This window comes from Populus euphratica, unplaced genomic scaffold, assembly GCF_000495115.2.
Source record: "Populus euphratica unplaced genomic scaffold, PopEup_1.0 scaffold206.1, whole genome shotgun sequence".
Taxonomy (NCBI): Eukaryota; Viridiplantae; Streptophyta; class Magnoliopsida; order Malpighiales; family Salicaceae; genus Populus; species Populus euphratica.
Window position 1 is genome coordinate 516,011 of NW_011500012.1, and position 19,686 is coordinate 535,696.

Below are 19,686 nucleotides of genomic sequence, written 5' to 3' on the forward strand. Positions count from 1 at the left end.
TAAAGCTAGAATATCATATTAAAGTAAAGTACAAATACTAGAATATAAGTTAAAATAAGATTTGTATGGTACGATGAAGAAGTGAAAGAGAAATTAAGGATGAAAAGTGAACACTTGAACATCATTTTCTCTAGTTTAAATGAGAAGAAGAAGATGAATAATGAAATTATGATATTTTTGAATCTAGTCGTTGAACCTTTAGAACTTTGTAATAGAGCCTTGTATTAGCCCTTATCTTTTGGATTCTTATAATTTCACCCCTAGCCTTCTCCGATTGAACCTTTAAATTTTTGTTCCTTTTACAAAGTAGTGATTAATTTTGAAATTTTTTAATTTGACCTTTAATTTGACCTCTAAATAACCTTTAAACTTTGAAATATTATCTATAATTTCACCCGATTAAGCTTGAAAAAAATTAAATATGTCCTTCAAAATTCCAATGTTCTCAATTAAACTAAAATTAGATTTTCAAACTTAATTTTTCACTAGTTAAATCCCTAATAACATTATTTGACCCATTAAAAGTCCAATTAAGCCTTCACACTTAATTAATTATTTTAATTGGACTCAAATTAATTTTTAAAATTAATCAAACATTTAATTAGGCCTAGATTAAATTAAATTAACATATTAAAAGTCTAATTAAATCTTTAAACTTAATTTTTATACAAATTCATTTGATAATCATTGAATTGGATCTTGAATATGTGTTGTCTTTCATTTTTTAGTATAATGGGGTATAATTGGTCTTTTAGTTTTATTTAAACCTCCAACATGGTTTCTTTATACATTGGAAACCTTTCTCAACCTACTCTTGTCAATCTTTTTTATTTTTATTTTTTTAATTTTTTTGTTACTTTTAATTTTTTTATTCTTAATTTAAAAGAAAAAGATAATTTTAGGAAAAAATCTAAAATTGAGATATAACACTAATCATAAAACAAAATCTTCATGTGTTGATTTAATTATGGAAGTTTGTTACATAGTTTAGGGAGAGATTGATGCAGATGAAGAGGGTTGAAAACAATATCAATAGCTGGGTGAAATTTTTAGTTTTTTTAATTTGATCCAATTTGTATGTTTTTTTTATTGTTATTGATTTTGTGGCTTCACAATAATTTTAAGTAATTTTAAGGTTAATAGTTTGAGGTTTGTAAATTGTAGCCATACACCCCAAAATATTTTTAGAAAATCATTATAAAGTTTTTTTCAATTCTAAAGTTTTTTAATGATTTGCTTTTGCTTGGTTCCTTTGAGTTTTCTTAACTGGATAGATTTAATTTACTTTAATTATAATATGATGATATAATAAAAATATACTTTTAATTACTTATTTCAAATCCATCCTTAAGCCTTTTTGAATAATTAAATCTTATTATTCTAAACACACAAATTCCATTCCTTTCACTAAAACAATACTAATTAAATGACTAAAAACTTAGTTATTTTGTTTAAATTTTACATGTTATTTTTTTTATATCCATGGAAAATTACTTATACTATTATTTGCATTTTAATTTTCAACATTAGTTTTAATATAAGTTTAACCAAACACTTATTGTTTACTTTTAAAATCAACTACATACCCAAAAAAAAAATAAAAATCATAACCAGATTAGCTTTTGTTAATAAAACTTTAATATTTAGTGCTTCTGGATACAGCAACAATAATTTTTTAATTTATAAAGCCAATAAGTCCAAACAGAGCCTTAGTCAACGAATTTTTCAATAAAAATTGTAATATATGTTCGTTAAATTACCATCATGAAATGTCATACCATCAATCTCACCATTTTGTTAATCATTATATTTAAGTCTACTATGTAATATAGTTTTTAAAATTTCTTATCATTAATATTAAATAAAAATAAAAATTATATTTTATTATTCTTTATTATAATTTCTTAACAAGATTACCAAATTATTTATTTTTTTATTTTAATGGCATAACATGATTTTAAATATTTTATTTGTTAAAATCTATGTTTTGGATCATGATAATTTTTTCTTAACTTAGAATACGTATGATACTTTCCGATTATTTTAAATTATTCAAATTCTTGATTTTTTTAATTGCTTTTACTCTTAGTTAAAAAAATGTTACTAATATATATATATATATATATATATTAGTAACATATTGAAGCAGAAATTTGAATAAAAAAATAAAAAGGAAAAATCCTGACAGATCTGTAAGTGTATTGTCTCTCCCCGTGCTTCAGGAAGGACACCGTGGAGAGGAGAGGAGAGGAGAAATGGCGGTTGTAAGGGTCGAGTCATGGTGACAACAGGGCAGGACAGGACTCCTTCTTCTTCTTCTTCTTCTCTTTTAAGGAATAACCTTCTTCTTCTTCTTCTCTTTTAAGGAATATAATTTCGGCAGTTTGTTAGTAATAGGATAATAATAATAATAATAAAGAATATTGGTCATAAGCTTTCTTATCTGCGAGGTTTTCCTTCTTTTCATACCCTTTCCATTCCAAGCTTCCCTTCCTTCCTTATGCCAACACCTGCTGTGGTACGTTCTTTCTCTTCTCTTCCTTTTATTTTTATTTTTATTTCGCAGCAGTTACAGACATAATTTTTTTTTATAAAAATTGGGTTTAGGGTTTTAACATTTTTATGTGATTTAATTTGATTTGATCAATTCTAGGCTTAATTAATTAAAATGACGACAAGAACAATGAGGAGGAGACTACATCATGGTGACGTTGATGGAAAAAGGAACGACGAACTTTTTGATTCTTCTGAGGTTGATGGTTTAAGCGAACCTTTACTCGGCAATCACATTGATGATTCTTCTGTTCCCGTCAGTAGCCACCTTTTATTTTCTGTTCTTTTATTTTAATTTTTATGCTATTTAAATAAAATTAAGAATTAAACTAATGTTATAGGTACCCATACTTGAAGATCTATGGGACGATGAACGGAGGAAGCAGCACATTCACTGGACTTTTGTGTTTTCGCAATTGATTGCTCAGTGGGCGCAATGGTTAGGTGTGTGATTTTTCTTTTTTCACTCTTTTCTCTGTCTTGCTTTTCTATGATTTATGGAGACTGTGTTGAGCAGCCTTGTTTTAGGAGAATGTATAGTATTGTTTCTTCTCAAATTGTGAATAGAACTGAAGTTGTTGCTCCTTTGTTTCATCTGTTTATACTTGGTTATGTATATTTTGTTCCTTATAGAAACAATTTTTTGTATTACTAACCTAGCATTTATCATGAATTGTTTATTGAATTTTGTTGATGATCAGCTGTTAGGCATGGCCATGTCATGTTTAGGAGGAAGTTTATTTATGTAAATTTCAGAAGTGTCAGAATCTTGTAAACAAGAATAATTCGGATCTAAAGCGTGGCAGGGCTTGCAAGCTTGTTTTGGCTTATTCGGATTTCCTGTAATCATTGCTTTGTGAAGTTTAAGCTGGATTTTTCTGCTTATTAGGCTCTCTCCTTTCTTCTGAAGGATAAATTCCTATTCATTGAAATTACTCTGCATGACCTTTGAGATTTAAAGTTCTTTGGGATCTTTGATTACATTGCAGATTGTTAGACCTGTTTGCTGTAGGTGACTGACAACTTTATGTTGGTTTCTGTAGCAAATATTGTGCTAGGTTCTGGATCACTTATTTCCCGGCTTTTGCCTCTTTCTGCTCTCAGTCAAAATGGATCAAACAGGAAGCTTCTTCAACCTTCTCTTAGTCCTTTACAGGTATATTAAGTTATCCGGATAATATCCATATATTCTAAAGCTACTCATTTCACATGCTTGATAATTTTTTGTGGATTTTCTTTTATTCTGTCCTCAGTGTGCTGTTTTGTCTAGAAACATAATAGTCTACATTTTTATGTTGCTTCTCGTGTATGCTTTCTGTTAAATCAAGTTAAACACTCTGTACCACATAGTTATATATAGTTCTGTTCAGTCAGTTTTTTCCTCTGAACACAACATTGTATGACATTCCTCCTAGATTGAAGTGCTGGATACGGTTGTGTGCATATGGAGTATATCAGTACAAACTACTTAACTTGCTTTCTTTCTTTTTGAAAAACATTTGTTGTCTTCTAATATGATCCTACAGGAAAACCATCAAATGTTGCACTTTCCTCTAATCTCTTCGTATTTTGCAAGCTTATCAATATACTTCCTCTTTTAAGCTATACATGTGGAATCTTGTCTTTGTATTTTCAGATTTTGATATTTTACAATGATGTGGCCGTTTTTCTTTGAATTCAATCAATTTTATGCATCGTTATAGAAGATCTTGGTTTTTGATTCTGTAAATTGGCTTTTGAAGGAAGCAAGACTTAGAGATCTTCAGCAAAGGTTGGGAGTTCCCTTTGATGGTTCTCAGGCAGAGCATCAAGTAAGTCTTCTTCTGTTTGTGATGTGCATCATGGGGATTATGATCTTTTGAATCATTCACGGCACATCAGTTTCCTTATTTTATTTACCTCTGGCCCCTCTTATTCTTAGTTTATTTTCTGTTTAGTTGTTAACATTTAAGGGAATATATATGAAATCTGGGTTTTAGTTTATTCAATAAAAATGGATTGGAAATCATGCAGTTGAAGTGCTGGATCATTTTTCTTTTACTTTGCAGGATGCACTTAAACAATTATGGAGGCTTGCTTACCCCGATAGAGAGCTCCCGTCTTTAAAGTCTGAGCTTTGGAAAGACATGGGTTGGCAAGGCTCAGACCCATCAACTGATTTTCGGTATGTAGAAGATGTGTGGAAACTGGTTTTAGATGTAATATATGCTCAGATTTATTCCTTTAAAAGTATACTTATGCAACTCTTTTCCATGATATTTGAAGGGGTGGAGGATTTATATCACTGGAGAATCTGATCTTTTTTGCCAAGAAATATCCGGTTTGTCCTTAACTTTGAATACATAGGTTAGGTATTATTTTCTTTCATACAGTGTCTGATGCTATTTAAAGTGATTGATAAATGACCCATGCCTTGTATTGTATACGAGTCTAACTCCATCAGCATGCTCATGATATGATCATGCTTGTTGGGAATGCATTCTGGCACTGGTTTTTTGTTTGAAGTCTGAAAATCTGAAGTACATACCTCAAAAAGAGTGCTCATCATTTCCAGATTCCAAACTGGATGTTATTCTTTAATAGTGAGAATGCTCATAGTCAATGGATTTGAGTTTCTACTGTACACTATTCATATTTTGGGTAAAGGTTCTAGTGTCCATCAATGGATTTGAGTTTGTACTGTAAACTAGTTACTGCTATCTGGCATCTGCCACAGTGTGCATCTCAACATTTAGTATTGGCTGTTGGAAGGCGATCCTAACATTGTGATCTCTTGTTCTAAGGAAAAAACTAAGTTATTCAGTTTCATTGGTAGTTGATAAGTGTGATTTTGACTTTTTTCTTTCCTGACATATATGAGTTCTGCAAATGAGATGCTGTGAAAAATGAAATTTAGTATGTATTGCCTCCCCATTCACTTTCTCTTATTTTTCTGTGTTGTTTCCTTTTCTGAGTGTTGCATTCTATCCTTTCTCACATTAAAAGAAATTGTGGCCTCCTTTTGTTCTAATTTTTTTTGCATACCTGCTTGGAGAAATAATATTTGCTGCATGGTGTGTCTTGTATGCCTCTTTGTTCATGTTTGGATGCTTGGGAATTCTAGCCTGCTTCTTATGTTTTATGGCCTTGAAAGGCATAAAAAATTCTTTTGTGTGTGTAGTCGTCAAGTGTTTGATTTTGGATGGTTCTTGAATGAAAAATATCCAAATGGCCATCATGCTTGATATGGGACTTCCTGGAAGTGCATACATTTTCTATAAAGGTTTTATGGATTCTATGTGCTCTGAGGTGGCCATTACTTGTTGGTTCCATTTAACATGTTTGAGCTCCATAAGAAATTGTTGATTGAACAAGCCTGTTGCTTTTTCTTTGTGTGTGATGATTTGATGTTGTGAAAATGATTTTGGTTGCTAGTTCTAAAACTGGCATGCTTATTAATCTGCTCTTTGGTTGACAGGACTCATTCCAGAGATTGTTGAACAAAAGAGATGGAACTAGAGCTGAGTGGGAGTATCCCTTTGCTGTGGCTGGTGTTAACATTTCTTTTATGTTGGCACAAATGTTGGATCTTCAGACAGGTAATTGATATCTGAATTTAGGGGATATCTGATGTCTCTTTAATAGTTACACAGTTCTGGAAAGGTGACTTGATTAAATGCCAGTCAGCATTAGAGCAATGATATTCCCAACAATTTTGTGGGTTAATAATGAATTGCGAAGTTCTGTTATTTTCCTTGTACAGTTCTGATGCTCTCTATCTTCTTTCTTTCCTTTGCAAATTCAAATGCTCCAACCATGGATTGAAAACTTGATGTAAAATTTCATTTGCAGGGAAGCCATCCACTCTGGCAGGAGTCAGATTCTTAGAACTACTAGCAGACGATGAAATGGCATTTGACAACCTTTATTGCATAGCATTTCAAATGATGGATGCTCAGTGGCTTGCGAAGCGAGCTTCATATATGGAATTTAATGTAAATTTGTTCTCAAAATCTTTCTGCTGTCCAATCATGTCATAAATAATTTTCAATTCAACTGTGATTCTATCTATCTGCTCCATGCAATCTTGCACACATTGTCTTATATTATTACCTTTTTCCAGGATGTTTTGAAGTCTACAAGGACGCAGTTAGAGCGGGAGCTTTCCCTTGAGGATGTCTATACCGTGAAAGATTTACCGGCATACAATATGCTGACGGGATAATATGACAATACAGTGTAAAATTAAATAAAAAATTTCCCTGTCCATCTGTGGAATTGATACATGTAGCGTTCCAATCAAATCTGTAAGAAGAAACCCTTTTTATTCATGATCATGAAAACCAATTACAATTTCCATTAACAACACTTTCCCTTCTTAATGGTACACCTTTGAATTGGATTACGCCATTCCTTTCAAAGCACAGAGGGCATGAGTGGCCATTATGGCGGGTTCGATGCTATTATGTTATGTTAATATATGACTGGGATAAAGAGAACACAGATTTCATTGTAGAGCATTGTCATGGAAAACGGATTTTGTCGCTTGAAAGCTAAAACGTGATCTTCAGGAGATGAAAACCGATCATATATTAAATGATTGCGAGTGCTCTGTGTTGCTCTCAATTAGTGTTCTTATGCCTTGAATACAATAAGATGCTGGGTCTCAAAACAAGCTTGAAGGGTAGCCATGGCTAAGAAACAATGAAGAGAATTGCGATTAATTTTCTAAACTTGATTGCGTTATGGATGATCGAGGTCAAGGAAGTGTGGCTATGCTCAGCTCTTCCAAAATCAACAATTAAAGCAGGCATCCCATCACCATAATGGATGGTCGTTGCATGGAACCAAGAGATTAAAGATGGGAAATGCTAGAACCTCCACTGCTTTCTTCCGATGGTCTCAGGAACCGATTTAGACGCGCCAATGACTTCTTTACCTATTGTATGAAGAAGAAGAGAAAACCAGAAACGAGAAGTGTCATGATATACCATGCATGTAGTTTTGCTCCTGGTCTCACATATTTAATAGAAAAAAGACTTGGAAAAGGAGACGCATTTTCTCTCTCGCTCTCTCACTTACCTGGCCATCCCAATCAGTTCTCATGGTCATGCAGCAAAGTGCAAGCAATTGCAGTACAACTCCCAGAATCATTCCAATCCAAATGCCCTAGCTATAAAATTGAATGAACTAAGTCAAATGATTATTAAATAAATAATCTCCGCACACCATAATATCTCAATATTGAGTAATTTAAGTACTCATCCATTAAAGAGCCATGAAAAAGAGAGAGATACTACAGTTCTTACCTCTCACCTTCACTTGCAGCCTCACATTGAATACCAGCGCCCTGCGCAGTAATGGAATACGCAATTGTTAGGAAAAAAAAATGCCCATGAAATGCAAGAAACTCTCTTAATTATGCAAGCAAGTGAGTTTAATTCCCAAGTTAATACCCTTTAGGGCATGAGTATTTTCAAGTGAAAAACATCCCTGATAAGTGTGGACTGAACACTGTTGAGTAAAACTGAGAAAGCTGGTAGAAGCCTGGCACCTCCTCATCACCACCAGACAAGAAAGCAATTTTGTTGCCAAATGCTAAACACAGAATGCAAAAGAGAACTCCAGCTGAAACTCAATCAGTCAAGCTGCTAACTTTAATAGAGAGATTCTCAGCCTCTGTATCTCATCTCCCCAATTCATTTGCAACCGGCAGGCACACTACACAAACGAAACCATTTATTAAGCATAAATTTATTTTCCTTGCTATAGACCCTACATATAGATATAGTAATTTAAACATAGGGCATTATAATTTGTCTTCGAGAGACTATAGTAGCTAGTTGAAGTCGTCCGTTGCAGCAAATAGGAACCCAAGACATAGCATTGCATCCCAAGGTACGACATTGATGCTACAAAAAAATAATGAAAAAAGATTCTTTTTTCAGATTTCTTTTCTACTAGATAATAGGAAATGAACACAAATAGAGAACAAAGAAAATGGAAAAAATACAGTCTTACCAAATGAAGAGGGCAGATATTGCGGTTTTTGACATTTTTCATGTATCCAGTCAATAGGATTAGAACGACATAGTACTATAACTCGAAGCTATTGATCCAATAATCCGAAAAAAAAAAAGGGGGTTGTTGCTGGAGTTGTTCCGAATTAATCAATGTGGTAGAAAAAAAATGCAGAGAGGGGTTGTTGCTGGAATTGTTCCGAATTAATCAATGTGGTAGAAAAAAAAATGCAGAGAGTTAAATATCAACTAGAATTTAAAGTTTGTAAAAGTTTTAATATTAGTTAAAATAAAAATTCTAATTAATGTGAAAATCCTTGATGAATAAATATTTGTAATAAATTAGTTTATTATAATTTTTATTTAATTAGATTGTCAGATTACTTATTAGATTAAGATTTAGTATTTTAATTCTTTGATTATCTAGGACTTGATGCCTATAAATATTCTTGTAATTAGAAGCATAATACACAAAAATAGAGAGATATAATTAAAGAAGAGATAAAAAGATGTGTTTTTAAGAAAAACTCTTACTAAAAAACATCAATCCTCTTAGTATTCTTCTTGTTCCTTAACTTTATTCTTGTGTTTGTTCTTGTAAATTAGCTTCTACATCTTTTTTTTTTCCAAGAAGTAGTATCAGAGCTTAGGTTTGATTATTTAACATGTTCAAACTTTCTACTTTCAAGTTCCAGATTGACAAAAAACAACTATGAAACTTGATGTATTCAAGTAAAAGCTTGGCTAAGTTCTTAAGATGTATATGAGATGGTTGAAAAAGGCTTTGAGGAGCCTATAGATGGAGCAATGTTGACTTTATGGAGCAACGTTGACTTTAGCCTAAAAGAAAGTTGTGCAAAAGGCATGAAAAAAGGATCAACTAACACTAACAATTATCTATCAATGTTTAAATGACACCACTTTTGAGATAGTGGCCAACACAACCACTGCCGAGCAAGCATGATAAGTTTTGCAAGAATCAAATCAAGGAGTTGACAATGCGAGAAATGTATGTCTATAAAAACTACATGGTAAGTTTGAAAAGTTACATATGCTTGAATAAAATAAAGAGATTTACAAAAGTTTAATTATATACAATCAAATAAAGAGATATAGGGAGAAGATGAAAGAGACATGTGTGGTAGAGCATATCTTATGCTCACTGCAAAAAGAATTTCATTATGTGGTGGTCGTGATAGAGAAGTCATAAAATATGAATTTTTTTTCAATACATGGTCTCATGGGAAAATTAGATGTCCATGAAAAAAGAGTTAATGAGATTTAAGAGGATGTGGGTGCACAAACACTTTTTTCAAAGCAATATAATTTTGGATATTTCCAAGAAGGAAGAGGAAGATTTAGAAGAGGAGGTCAAGACAACCTCAACAGATCAAACTAAAGAAAATATAAATCTTGTGATAGACTGACTCAACTAATAGTAGTAACATAAGATCCAAATTTAACAACAGGTTTGACAAATCAAAAGTTAAATGCTATAATTGTTAAAGACAAATCATTATACTAGGGACTATTAGAGTCTAACTAAGAGAGTTGAGGAGAATACAAATCTTGTGATATAAGAAAAGAAGGAAGCCACTTTACTAGCAGTGCATAATGAGAGAATGCAAGATAAAGATAACATATGATACCTAAACAATGAAGCCAGTAACCACATATGTAGAGACAAAGACAAGTTCATGAAGCTTAATGAAACAATTAGAGGTAATATTACCTTTGTAGATCATTCAAAGGTTGTCATCAAAGAAAAATATATCATTTTGATTAAATTGAAAGATGAAAGTCATCAATTTATTGGAGATGTTTGTTATATACCAATGATGAAAAGCAACATATTGAGTTTAGAACAATTATTGTAGAAAGGGTATGAGATTGAGATGAAAGATCATACTTTGACATTATTTGACACTAAAGGAGATATGATTGGAAAGGTAGCCATGAAAAATAATATAATGTTCTTGCTAAATATAAAGATGGATGTGTCTAAATACTTAAATGCATGTGTGAAAGATGAAACTTGACTTTGACATATAAGACTTGGACATGTAAAATTTGATCGCTTGTAAACTTTGATAGCTTGAAGATGATGACACAAAAGAGATGTTGAAGGATCTACCATCCATTATACATCCAAATCAATTTTATGAAGTATGTTTAATAGGCAAACAATTTCACAAGAGTTTTTTGAAAAAGTCTACATTAAAAGCAAATCAACCCCTATAAGAAATATACGGCGATGTTTGTTGTCTTATGAAACCATGTTTGTTTGGTAAAAAAATTATATTTTATATTTTATATTTTTTATTGATGATTATAGTAGAAGCATGCTTTTTAAAAGAAAAATCTAATATGTTTAGTGGTTTTAAGAAGTTTAAGACATTAGTTGAAAAAGAAAATGGTTATTTTATAAAATCACTTAGGATAAATAGTGAGGGTGGATTTTTTTCTAATGATTTTAATGAATTTGTAAAGATCATGGTATAAAAAGACTCCTAACAATGCCTAAATACCTACAACAAAATGATGTGGTGGAGAGAAAGAATATAAGCATCCTTAATATGGCTAGAAACATGCTCAAAACCAAGAAGATACCTAAGAGTTTTGAGCTGAAGTTCGTAAATTATGCTATTTACTTGTCAAATAGATGTTTTACTAAAAGCTTAAATGACATGACTCATCTTCTTTTTTGACAAAGAGTTTGTTCTCAAGGAGAAAATTGAAGAAATTAGGACTTCTTAAAGCACAAAGTCTAAGGCTACTAAGAGCTATAATAGAGGGGTATCAAATAAGAGAAAGCAAAAAAGAAGAAGCTATTCCATGTTTAAGAACAACATCCATAAAAGATATAGACAAAGTCTCCATTGACTAAAATCCAACTTGATATAGTCATGACAACAGTAGCCCTTTAGTTTAGTTTGCTCACAAAGATTCATGATAAAAGCATATATTTTTATGATTATACAAACCTAGAGGTTCACTACAACAATAATCCTTCATGTCTCCATCTTTTCAACCTAAATATATTCAAACTACTCGGTAAAAAAATAAGAAATAGTTAGTAAAGCTCAATATATCTCCCTGTGGGTCATTTCTTTCCTCTACAATATAGTATTCAACTTGACCATTCAAAAATACTTTAAAACTTACAAAAACTTCTTTTCATTCAAATAAAAAAATAGCAAACTTCTTGATTTAATTAACTTATACATTGATATTTTAAAGTTTGTGCAAACCAGGGATAAAAAAAAATAATACATTACTTTCATAGATGATTGCATGAGATATTGTTATATTTAATTTTTTAGAAGCAAAGATGAAACTCTTAAAATGTTGAACAATTACAATAATGAACAATTACAATAATAAACAATTATAATAATGAAGTTGAAAATCAACTTGATAAGAAAATAAAGGTAATAAAAACTGATAGATATGGAGAATACAAAAAACTATTTGGTGAATTCTGTTTCTAAAATGATGTTATCCATCAAATAACCACTTCTTATTCACTTTAATAAAATGAGATTATGAAATGTAAGAACCAAACATTAAAATAATAATAATAAAAAATATCATATTAATAAGTTTAGGAACCACTTATAGAGGGAAATTCTAAATACCAATTATATATTTAATAAAATATCTTATAAGAAGCTTGAGAGAACATCATATGAATTATAAAAAGATAAAAGATTTTCTTACAAATATCTCAAAGAGCAAATGTGTTTAGCAAATGTGACAATACCTAATTCCAAAAAGATCAAGATAAGATCTAGAACTATAAATTGTGTAGCAAGAGTGAACTTTTTTTGAGAGATTTTTTTTTTAAAACAAGGTGTGCCTCATATATATATATATATAAAAAAAATATTTTATGTATTTTTTTAGATTTGATAACTTAGTATACTTTTTTTTTAAAAATTTTCCTTTAAGATTTTTAATTAGTTTTAGGTTTTTAAATGTTTTATGGGTTTTCTAGGTTTTTTTTAATGTATTTCAAAATATCTTAAAGTATTTTTTTTAAAATGTTTTTTAGGCTTTTCAAAATCTATTTTTCTTTTAAACGGTTGTAGGGCATTTTGATCTAAACATGACAAAAGAAGACATATTGAAGAAAATAAGAATATATAAGAGCATGTAGATTTCTTAAGAAGGTACATGAGAGATTACATCCAATAAATAGATCATTTAACCCGATGAGCAAGAGTAATCGTGACCATAAAACATAGAAAGGAATTGCCATGGAAGCCAAGTAGAAGATGGATAAACTAGACAGAAGAAGAGAAGGAAAAACAAATCAAATGGATCACAAGCCAAAAGGTGACTGAATCCAAGCCACCATAAGACCAAGGAGATTACTGATCGATCCATCTGCAACGTAATTAGTATCACGGAGAGGAAAGAAAACCCACCTTGTTGAAGTGACCTCTTAATTACGAAATGGAAATTAGAATCGAAAGATTGTGTGTAGGAACCCAAGAGTAGTTCCTACCAGCAGATTTGAACCATCTAGTCAGGTGTAAAGAATCAGATGCTACTTTTCATCTGAAAAAAGCGTGGTTTGAAAACGCAACAGCAAGCATTGTCCAGTACTTTCAAGCAAGATTGGAGTTTTCAACAGATTGCTTCGGTGGTTCCATGAAAAATCGACCAAGACGTTCTTCTGCCTTGCGTACCTGGAAACAGAAGTTGTTAGCTTATGGTGAAAATAGCTTTATAACGTTATAATCTCATGCATTCTTTTCAAACCTGTTCATCCCAATCAATCCTCCATGTAAGGTAGGATAGCAAAAGTGTTAGAACTACAACTCCAGTCAACAATCCAATCCACAAACCCTGTGTAAGCAGAGAAGAAAATATTGGTGAATAATAAATGCAAGTTCTACAGAGTTGGATTTTAACTAGTAAATCAAATCACTCGTCATGAAGTTATCAGGAAACGCCAAGGTTGCGAAATGGTCAGAAAGTGGATCATCAATTTGAATGGCTATGTTAAGCAGAAGATATTATAAATCTTGACAATATCCTTCTTACATACCTTGATCTGAAGATGAGCTACATATCCAAGCACAAGCCCTATAGGCACTCCAATCACATAATAGCTTCCCAAGTTGAGAAACGCAACAGTACTTTGCACACCAGCTCCTATGGCTACGCCTGGAGAAGAATTTTAACGGTTCAGTTTACATTACACAAATGCGTGCACTTAGACCCACCAAAAAAAAAACATTTATTCTGATATATAGTATTTGTCTATAGAATTTAGAATGAAATACTTGCCTGAAAGTACTGGATAAATACTATTTAACAACACTGAGAACGCAAGCAGAACATGAAGCCTTGACACAGATTCTGCAATTTCCTCATTACTTGTGAACAAGGACGCAATCTCATCACTGAAGACCAAACACAAAATCCAGAAGATAATTCCTATAATTACTGAAGTAACGAGGGCAACTTTGATAGAAAATCTTGCAGCTTTAGCATTGCCCTTTCCCAATTCATTTGATACACGCACGCTGTACAAAATGCAGCACACATGGAATTTGACTAAATATATCAGTTGCTCCGAAATGGAGACAATAGAGATAAAAAGAGAATGATTGGTATTCTTAATGGTTAAAGCAATACCTTGAAGCACCTAAAAACCCAAGGCAAATCATGAAATCACATCCATAGATGTTGATGCTGAAAGAAGAAATTAGCATTAGTCATCTTCTTTTTAATACTTAGAACTGATACAGGCCAAGCAACTGTATTGAGATTTGCACAATCACTTCTTACCAAATGGAGAAAGCAGATATAGCAACAGTTGCATTCTTCACATATCCAGCTAACAAGACAAGAATTGAGGTGTACCAAAACTCTAAGCTGTTAGGTTAAAGCATACACAATCAGGGTTCCATTTGTTCTGTGCTTAACATCATTAAGGATTCAAGTATATATTTAAGTATTTTTTTTCCCTTAAAAACAACTAGCCCTGTTAAATTCCCATATGTTAAATGGAACAAAAAGAATAAAATTGTTAAAGTTCAAACTTGTAAATTACCAAATCATAACTCCGGAGGATAATGAGAGCTTTACTAGAGGTAACATATCAGCAAAAGCAGATTTAGTAAAGCCTTTCCATGTATGAGGACACCAGCCTCCAAAGATATAGACAAACTCTCCAATAACCAGCAACCAAGCTGAAATGATGAATGCACTCATGGCACCAGCAACTCCTAAACCAAGTTTGATCACAAATAACCAGGACAAAAACACATGAACCAGAAAGGAGGAAGCGGTAAACAACCCGACAATCTTGTTTTTTTGTTGTGCTTGCAAGTACATTTGGATGGTCAAGCTCAACACATAATAGTAGACGATGGGAATGAACCATAGCGACATTTTCCCAGCTTCTATTGCTATCTCCTCATCTTGTCCAAGTAGTTTTAATATCGGTGCTGTGAAAATGAAGAGGGGTAGCAAGATGGTTGCAGCTACACCATCAATGATCCATGATCGCTGCAAGTAAATACCCATCATGTGGCATTGTCCAGCTCCATACGCTTGGCCGCATAAGGTCTCAGTCGCACTTGACATGCCAATCTACCGTGAGAGAAAATTTGGAATAATTGTAAGTCAATTATTGAAATAATTGTCTGCACCATATATAGATTTGGAACAACAGATAGGTGGCGAGACATGTAAAATAGGAAAGAGACATTGATTCATTCCTAATTTCAATACCTACAATGGGCCAATAACTCCTATCTGGGGCAAACCATTAAGTGAAAGTCAATCTAATCTTGGTGCACTAAATTTTTTATGCCAATTATTGTTTAGAAAATTGATAAATACAAATAAAAATATTAAAAAAAATAATTTTATTAATAAATTATAATAAAATTTTCCAATAAAATATTTTTTTTGTTATGTCTTGCAGTATACATCGAAAAAATTATAGTAGGAAAAGAATAAATAGAATAAAAAAAAATAACATGTCATTATTACATATAGTAATATCGACGAAATAAACTCGTCATTAATATCCATCAGTAATATTTAACTTATGACCTGACGAGTGATCACCCCTCTCACCCATTTATTTTTCTTCCTATAGTTTTCTCTATAAATAATAGCATACCCACTTATTTTATCATAAATCAAATTCTCATTATCACAAATCTGGCCTCTCCAACATTCAGTCTGTCAGCATTCCTCTTTTAGTTGAATTTTTCTTAAGGATTCCCTTCATGCAAAACTACCTATTTTTTAAACTCATTTTCAAAATGTTGATTTTTATGGCGTTTTGATGTAGTATATATAAATTGTTTGTGTGTTTACTTGTTTTATAACTTTTTTTCCATAGAAATTTTTTGAATGAATGTATTATTTGTACATGATATTGTTTGTTTGAAATTTTTTAAAATTATATATTTTTTTATTTGATGAATTGATTTTGATTTTGTGATGTAGATATTTTGTAATGAAATAAATAATGGCATATATGATGAGTACGCTTTATATTTTGTCAATTTTATTGTTGAATTGAAAATTTTAGTAAATATGGAGGAATTTGAATTTTTATAGAAAATTAATAATGATTGAAGGTTATTATTAAAATAAATTGAATAAGTTTGATTTAAACCAATGCTAGCTAACTTATTTAGTTTACGTAATTAACTAATATATGTTGTCATCAATATTCTATATAGGTTTAATATAAATAATGGATGATTGTTATTAGATGTATCATGTTTCACCCGAAGGGTTGCATAAGATGGAGTATTGTAATGCAGTTAAGGGTTTTATTAATTATACATTATCTAATCCGATAAATATTAGTGGAGTTGGTATTAGATGTCCATATAAGAGGTATAAAAATAAAAAAATTTCTCGATCTAGATGTTGTTATGATGAATTTTCTACAAAAAAGGGTTGAAGGAGAAATACTTATGTTGGCTTGCACACAGAGAACCATATATTCCTTATAAGACCATGGTAGAAATGATGGTGGGGCCAACTTATAGTTGTAGTAATGTGCATGGAGTTGTAGATGATAATAGTAATTCTTATAGGAGTATGGTTATAGATGCAATGAGAATGAATTAAAGTTATGCATGTGAATGTTCAATCACAGATGAAAAATCAAATGTAGATGTGACCATGTCTTTTGATCTTTTGAAAGACATCAACAAACTATTAGGGGATGAGTGCACAAATCACAGTAAATCATCGTTCGTTATCAGATCATGGGCTAAGCAAGACTAATTACAATATAATCATCAAATGGACGGGAAACATTTTATCTAAAGAAAATAGGCTGAAAAGAACTTTTATACTACTAAATTCATGATGAAACCCCTTGGCCTAGGACACTAGAAAATTGACATGTGTCCAAACTTTTGCATGTTGTACTACCTTGAAAATACATACTTGATTGAGAGTAAAACATATTGGTATGCTCGTTATAAACCCATAACTGGCAAGGAAAGGACTCTATTGCACATAGAAAACTTATATACTTTCCAATCACTTATAGTCTGTAAAGGTTATTCATATCTCCAAAGATTGCTGAGCATATGACATGGCATCATTGACTTGATGCAGTGGATGGAGTCATGGTACACCCTTTTGTTGGTGAACCCTAAAAACATTTTAATAGGGCATATCTTCAGTTCTTAATGGAATCATAAAATATACATCTTAGGTTATGTACATACAAATTCAATCCATTCAGGTAATTTGCTGCTTCTTATTCTTGTTGGCCGATAACACTCATAATTTAAACTTGCCACTAAAAATGTGTATGGGGTCGAAGTTCATGTTTCTATCTATGATCATACCCGGTCCTAATAGTCAAGGTTAGAATATCGACGTTTGTCATTGATCATTGATTGATGAGATGAAATAATTGTGGTCATCCAGAACTTTGACTTATGATGTCTCAAGGAAACATAATTTTCATATGAATGTTGTTTTGATATGGACTATAAGTGATTTTCTTATGTATGAGATGGTTTCTAGTTTGAACACACATGAAAAATTAGTGTGTCCATGCTATATGAAAAATCACAAAGCTTTTATCTTAATAAATAGTCATAAAGTGTCTTTTTTTGATAGCCACCGGTGGTTCTTGCCAACCGATCACACGTACAAAAAGAAAAAAAATGACTTGTTTGTTAGTAGAGTTGAAAAAGATGTTGCATTATTGGTACCATAAGGTGAAGAATTATATGATGTGGTATCATAATATGATGAGATGTGTTTAGTGTTCAATCTGGTAAGCAGAAGTTTTCTAGTCTTGATGTGACTCATAATTGGATAAAATAAAGTATTTTTTAAGAGCTTTCTTATTATAAAACTAATCTCCTTTGCCATAATCTTGATACCATGCATATTAAAAATAACATGTTAAAAATATTTTTAATATAGTGATAGACATAAAAGGGAAAATAAAGGACAACATGAAAGCTAAAGTAAATATATTTTTGTTTTGTCATCGTAAGAATATAAAGTTTATTTATGATGGATCACGGGCCAGAGAGTCCACAACTAACTTCATCTCAAATAAGAATACATAATTACTTATTTACTAAAAGCTTAAGAGTTTGTATTTTTCTGATGGACATGTTTCAAACATATCTAGATTGGTGAAGTAAGAGGATTGTAGATTATAGAATGAAGAGTCATGACTGCTACATATTTATGCAAATACTCATTTCACTTGCTTATTAGGATTTATTACTAAAAGTGATATGAAATGCATTTACAAAGATCAATAACATTTTTTTAGAGAATATTATTTAACAAGTTGCATACCCAACATATCAAGAGCCTTAAAATGAATATTGTCTAGAAAATATGCAAAACTGAGATGATATTTCATCTATTTTTCTTTGACTTAATGAAGAATCTACCGATACATTTACCGTTTAAGGAAAAAGTTGGAGTCCTTGTCTAGTATAGATGGATATATCCATTTGAGAGGTTAGGGATTACACATGCATGCTAATTAAATTTTTATTGTCTTTTTTTTAATTTAAAATATTCATTTAATTCTATACAAATACTTGTATATGTATTGAGGTTTTAATATACGAGACTTATATTATTGCAGAGATCTCAACATTTATTTTTTACTATTTTAAACCTTACTTTAGAACAAGAATCAATCATGTTCCAAGACATAATGATAGGGGGAGTTCCTTTAAATAAGAATTTGTTAATATTTTTCCACTCTAAATGACCTGAACTAAAAAATACAGTAAGGGCCAGATACTTGACAAAAATCAAATTAAGACCAATATATAATTATGTGCTATTTAGCTGCAATGAACTAAGTCTTTTAATTTAGATCAACCCTTATTTAACATGTCTTTATTTTCTAACAATTTTTCTCAAATACTCTCGTAAACTAATAGATTGAATAATTCATAGTAGACAACATCGCAAATTTGTACTATCCTAAAATTCACATATGACTAAATCTCAAAATTATCAATTACAAGATAAATAATTTACCATGTGGTTCATAATACATGTAAGCAATACTTAATTATTCTTATCTCTCATAATACTTAATTTCATCACACTCTTCTCTTTAACTGTTAATGATTGTAATTGTATATTAGGTTTATCAATTAAGAAAAAATGCTAGTGTTACTTTGGATTTACTATATTCCAGCCCTGAAAGAAAGGTGAAGTGATATAACAGTTATTTTATCAATGAACATGTCTTTCATACTGAAGAATATGATCATTGTAAAAAGACATATAACAATGAAATTTGTGTTAAGGAATCAACTTCTAATGAATTTAAAGTTGATTATTATGGGAAGTTAGAAGAGTTGATTGAATTATAATATTATAACGAGTAAAATAAAGTCTTTTTATTTAAATGTTATTAGTATGCTTTGTGGAGGGATTTAGTGCATTAGGTGAATTTGAAACCTAAAGCAAATTAAGGTAGATATCAATAAGCATCTTATTATATATATATATATATATATAATTTATAGTATTTTACTTTGAATCCTTGGAGAAATCAGTAGATGATAATGTCAAGGAGGTAAATGGAGAAGATATTAGACAACAAATTATTTCAGTGATCACACAATATTGTAGGGAA

At 31.1% G+C, this 19,686-nt stretch overlaps 2 protein-coding genes and 1 long non-coding RNA gene across 5 annotated transcripts in view; 1 reads left to right on the top strand and 2 right to left on the bottom strand.

Annotated features, from left to right (window-relative positions):
* The first annotated feature begins 2,354 nt into the window (after window positions 1–2,354).
* LOC105141526 (ELMO/CED-12 family protein) lies at window positions 2,355–6,919 on the top strand. Its single transcript, XM_011048772.1, has 10 exons — window positions 2,355–2,518; window positions 2,654–2,809; window positions 2,895–2,997; window positions 3,597–3,709; window positions 4,296–4,364; window positions 4,602–4,717; window positions 4,819–4,873; window positions 6,011–6,131; window positions 6,385–6,527; window positions 6,656–6,919. The coding sequence occupies exons 2-10, from the start codon at window positions 2,669–2,671 to the stop codon at window positions 6,755–6,757; spliced, it is 963 nt and encodes a 320-aa protein (XP_011047074.1). The 5' UTR covers window positions 2,355–2,518; window positions 2,654–2,668; the 3' UTR covers window positions 6,758–6,919.
* LOC105141525 (uncharacterized) lies at window positions 6,884–8,628 on the bottom strand. Of its 3 annotated transcripts, none has more exons than XR_845402.1 (4): window positions 8,554–8,628; window positions 7,842–8,444; window positions 7,615–7,705; window positions 6,884–7,471 (listed from the first exon to the last, which is right to left on the bottom strand). It is a non-coding gene; the product is annotated as an uncharacterized LOC105141525 (long non-coding RNA). The 3 variants fall into 3 exon arrangements; XR_845403.1 differs by having other exon boundaries at window positions 7,842–7,882; window positions 7,989–8,595; XR_845401.1 differs by having other exon boundaries at window positions 7,842–8,595.
* Window positions 8,629–12,678: 4,050 nt separating this feature from the next.
* The window catches only part of LOC105141530 (protein TRANSPARENT TESTA 12-like), a 56,922-nt gene continuing 49,914 nt past the window's right edge, over window positions 12,679–19,686 (bottom strand). The window contains exons 4-10 of the mRNA XM_011048774.1: window positions 14,620–15,161; window positions 14,355–14,441; window positions 14,202–14,258; window positions 13,851–14,089; window positions 13,609–13,727; window positions 13,320–13,406; window positions 12,679–13,246 (exon numbers count right to left, since the gene is read on the bottom strand). Of these exons, the coding sequence (XP_011047076.1) occupies window positions 13,166–13,246; window positions 13,320–13,406; window positions 13,609–13,727; window positions 13,851–14,089; window positions 14,202–14,258; window positions 14,355–14,441; window positions 14,620–15,161 (1,212 nt within the window). The 3' untranslated portion in view covers window positions 12,679–13,165. The remainder of the gene's footprint in view (window positions 13,247–13,319; window positions 13,407–13,608; window positions 13,728–13,850; window positions 14,090–14,201; window positions 14,259–14,354; window positions 14,442–14,619; window positions 15,162–19,686) is intronic.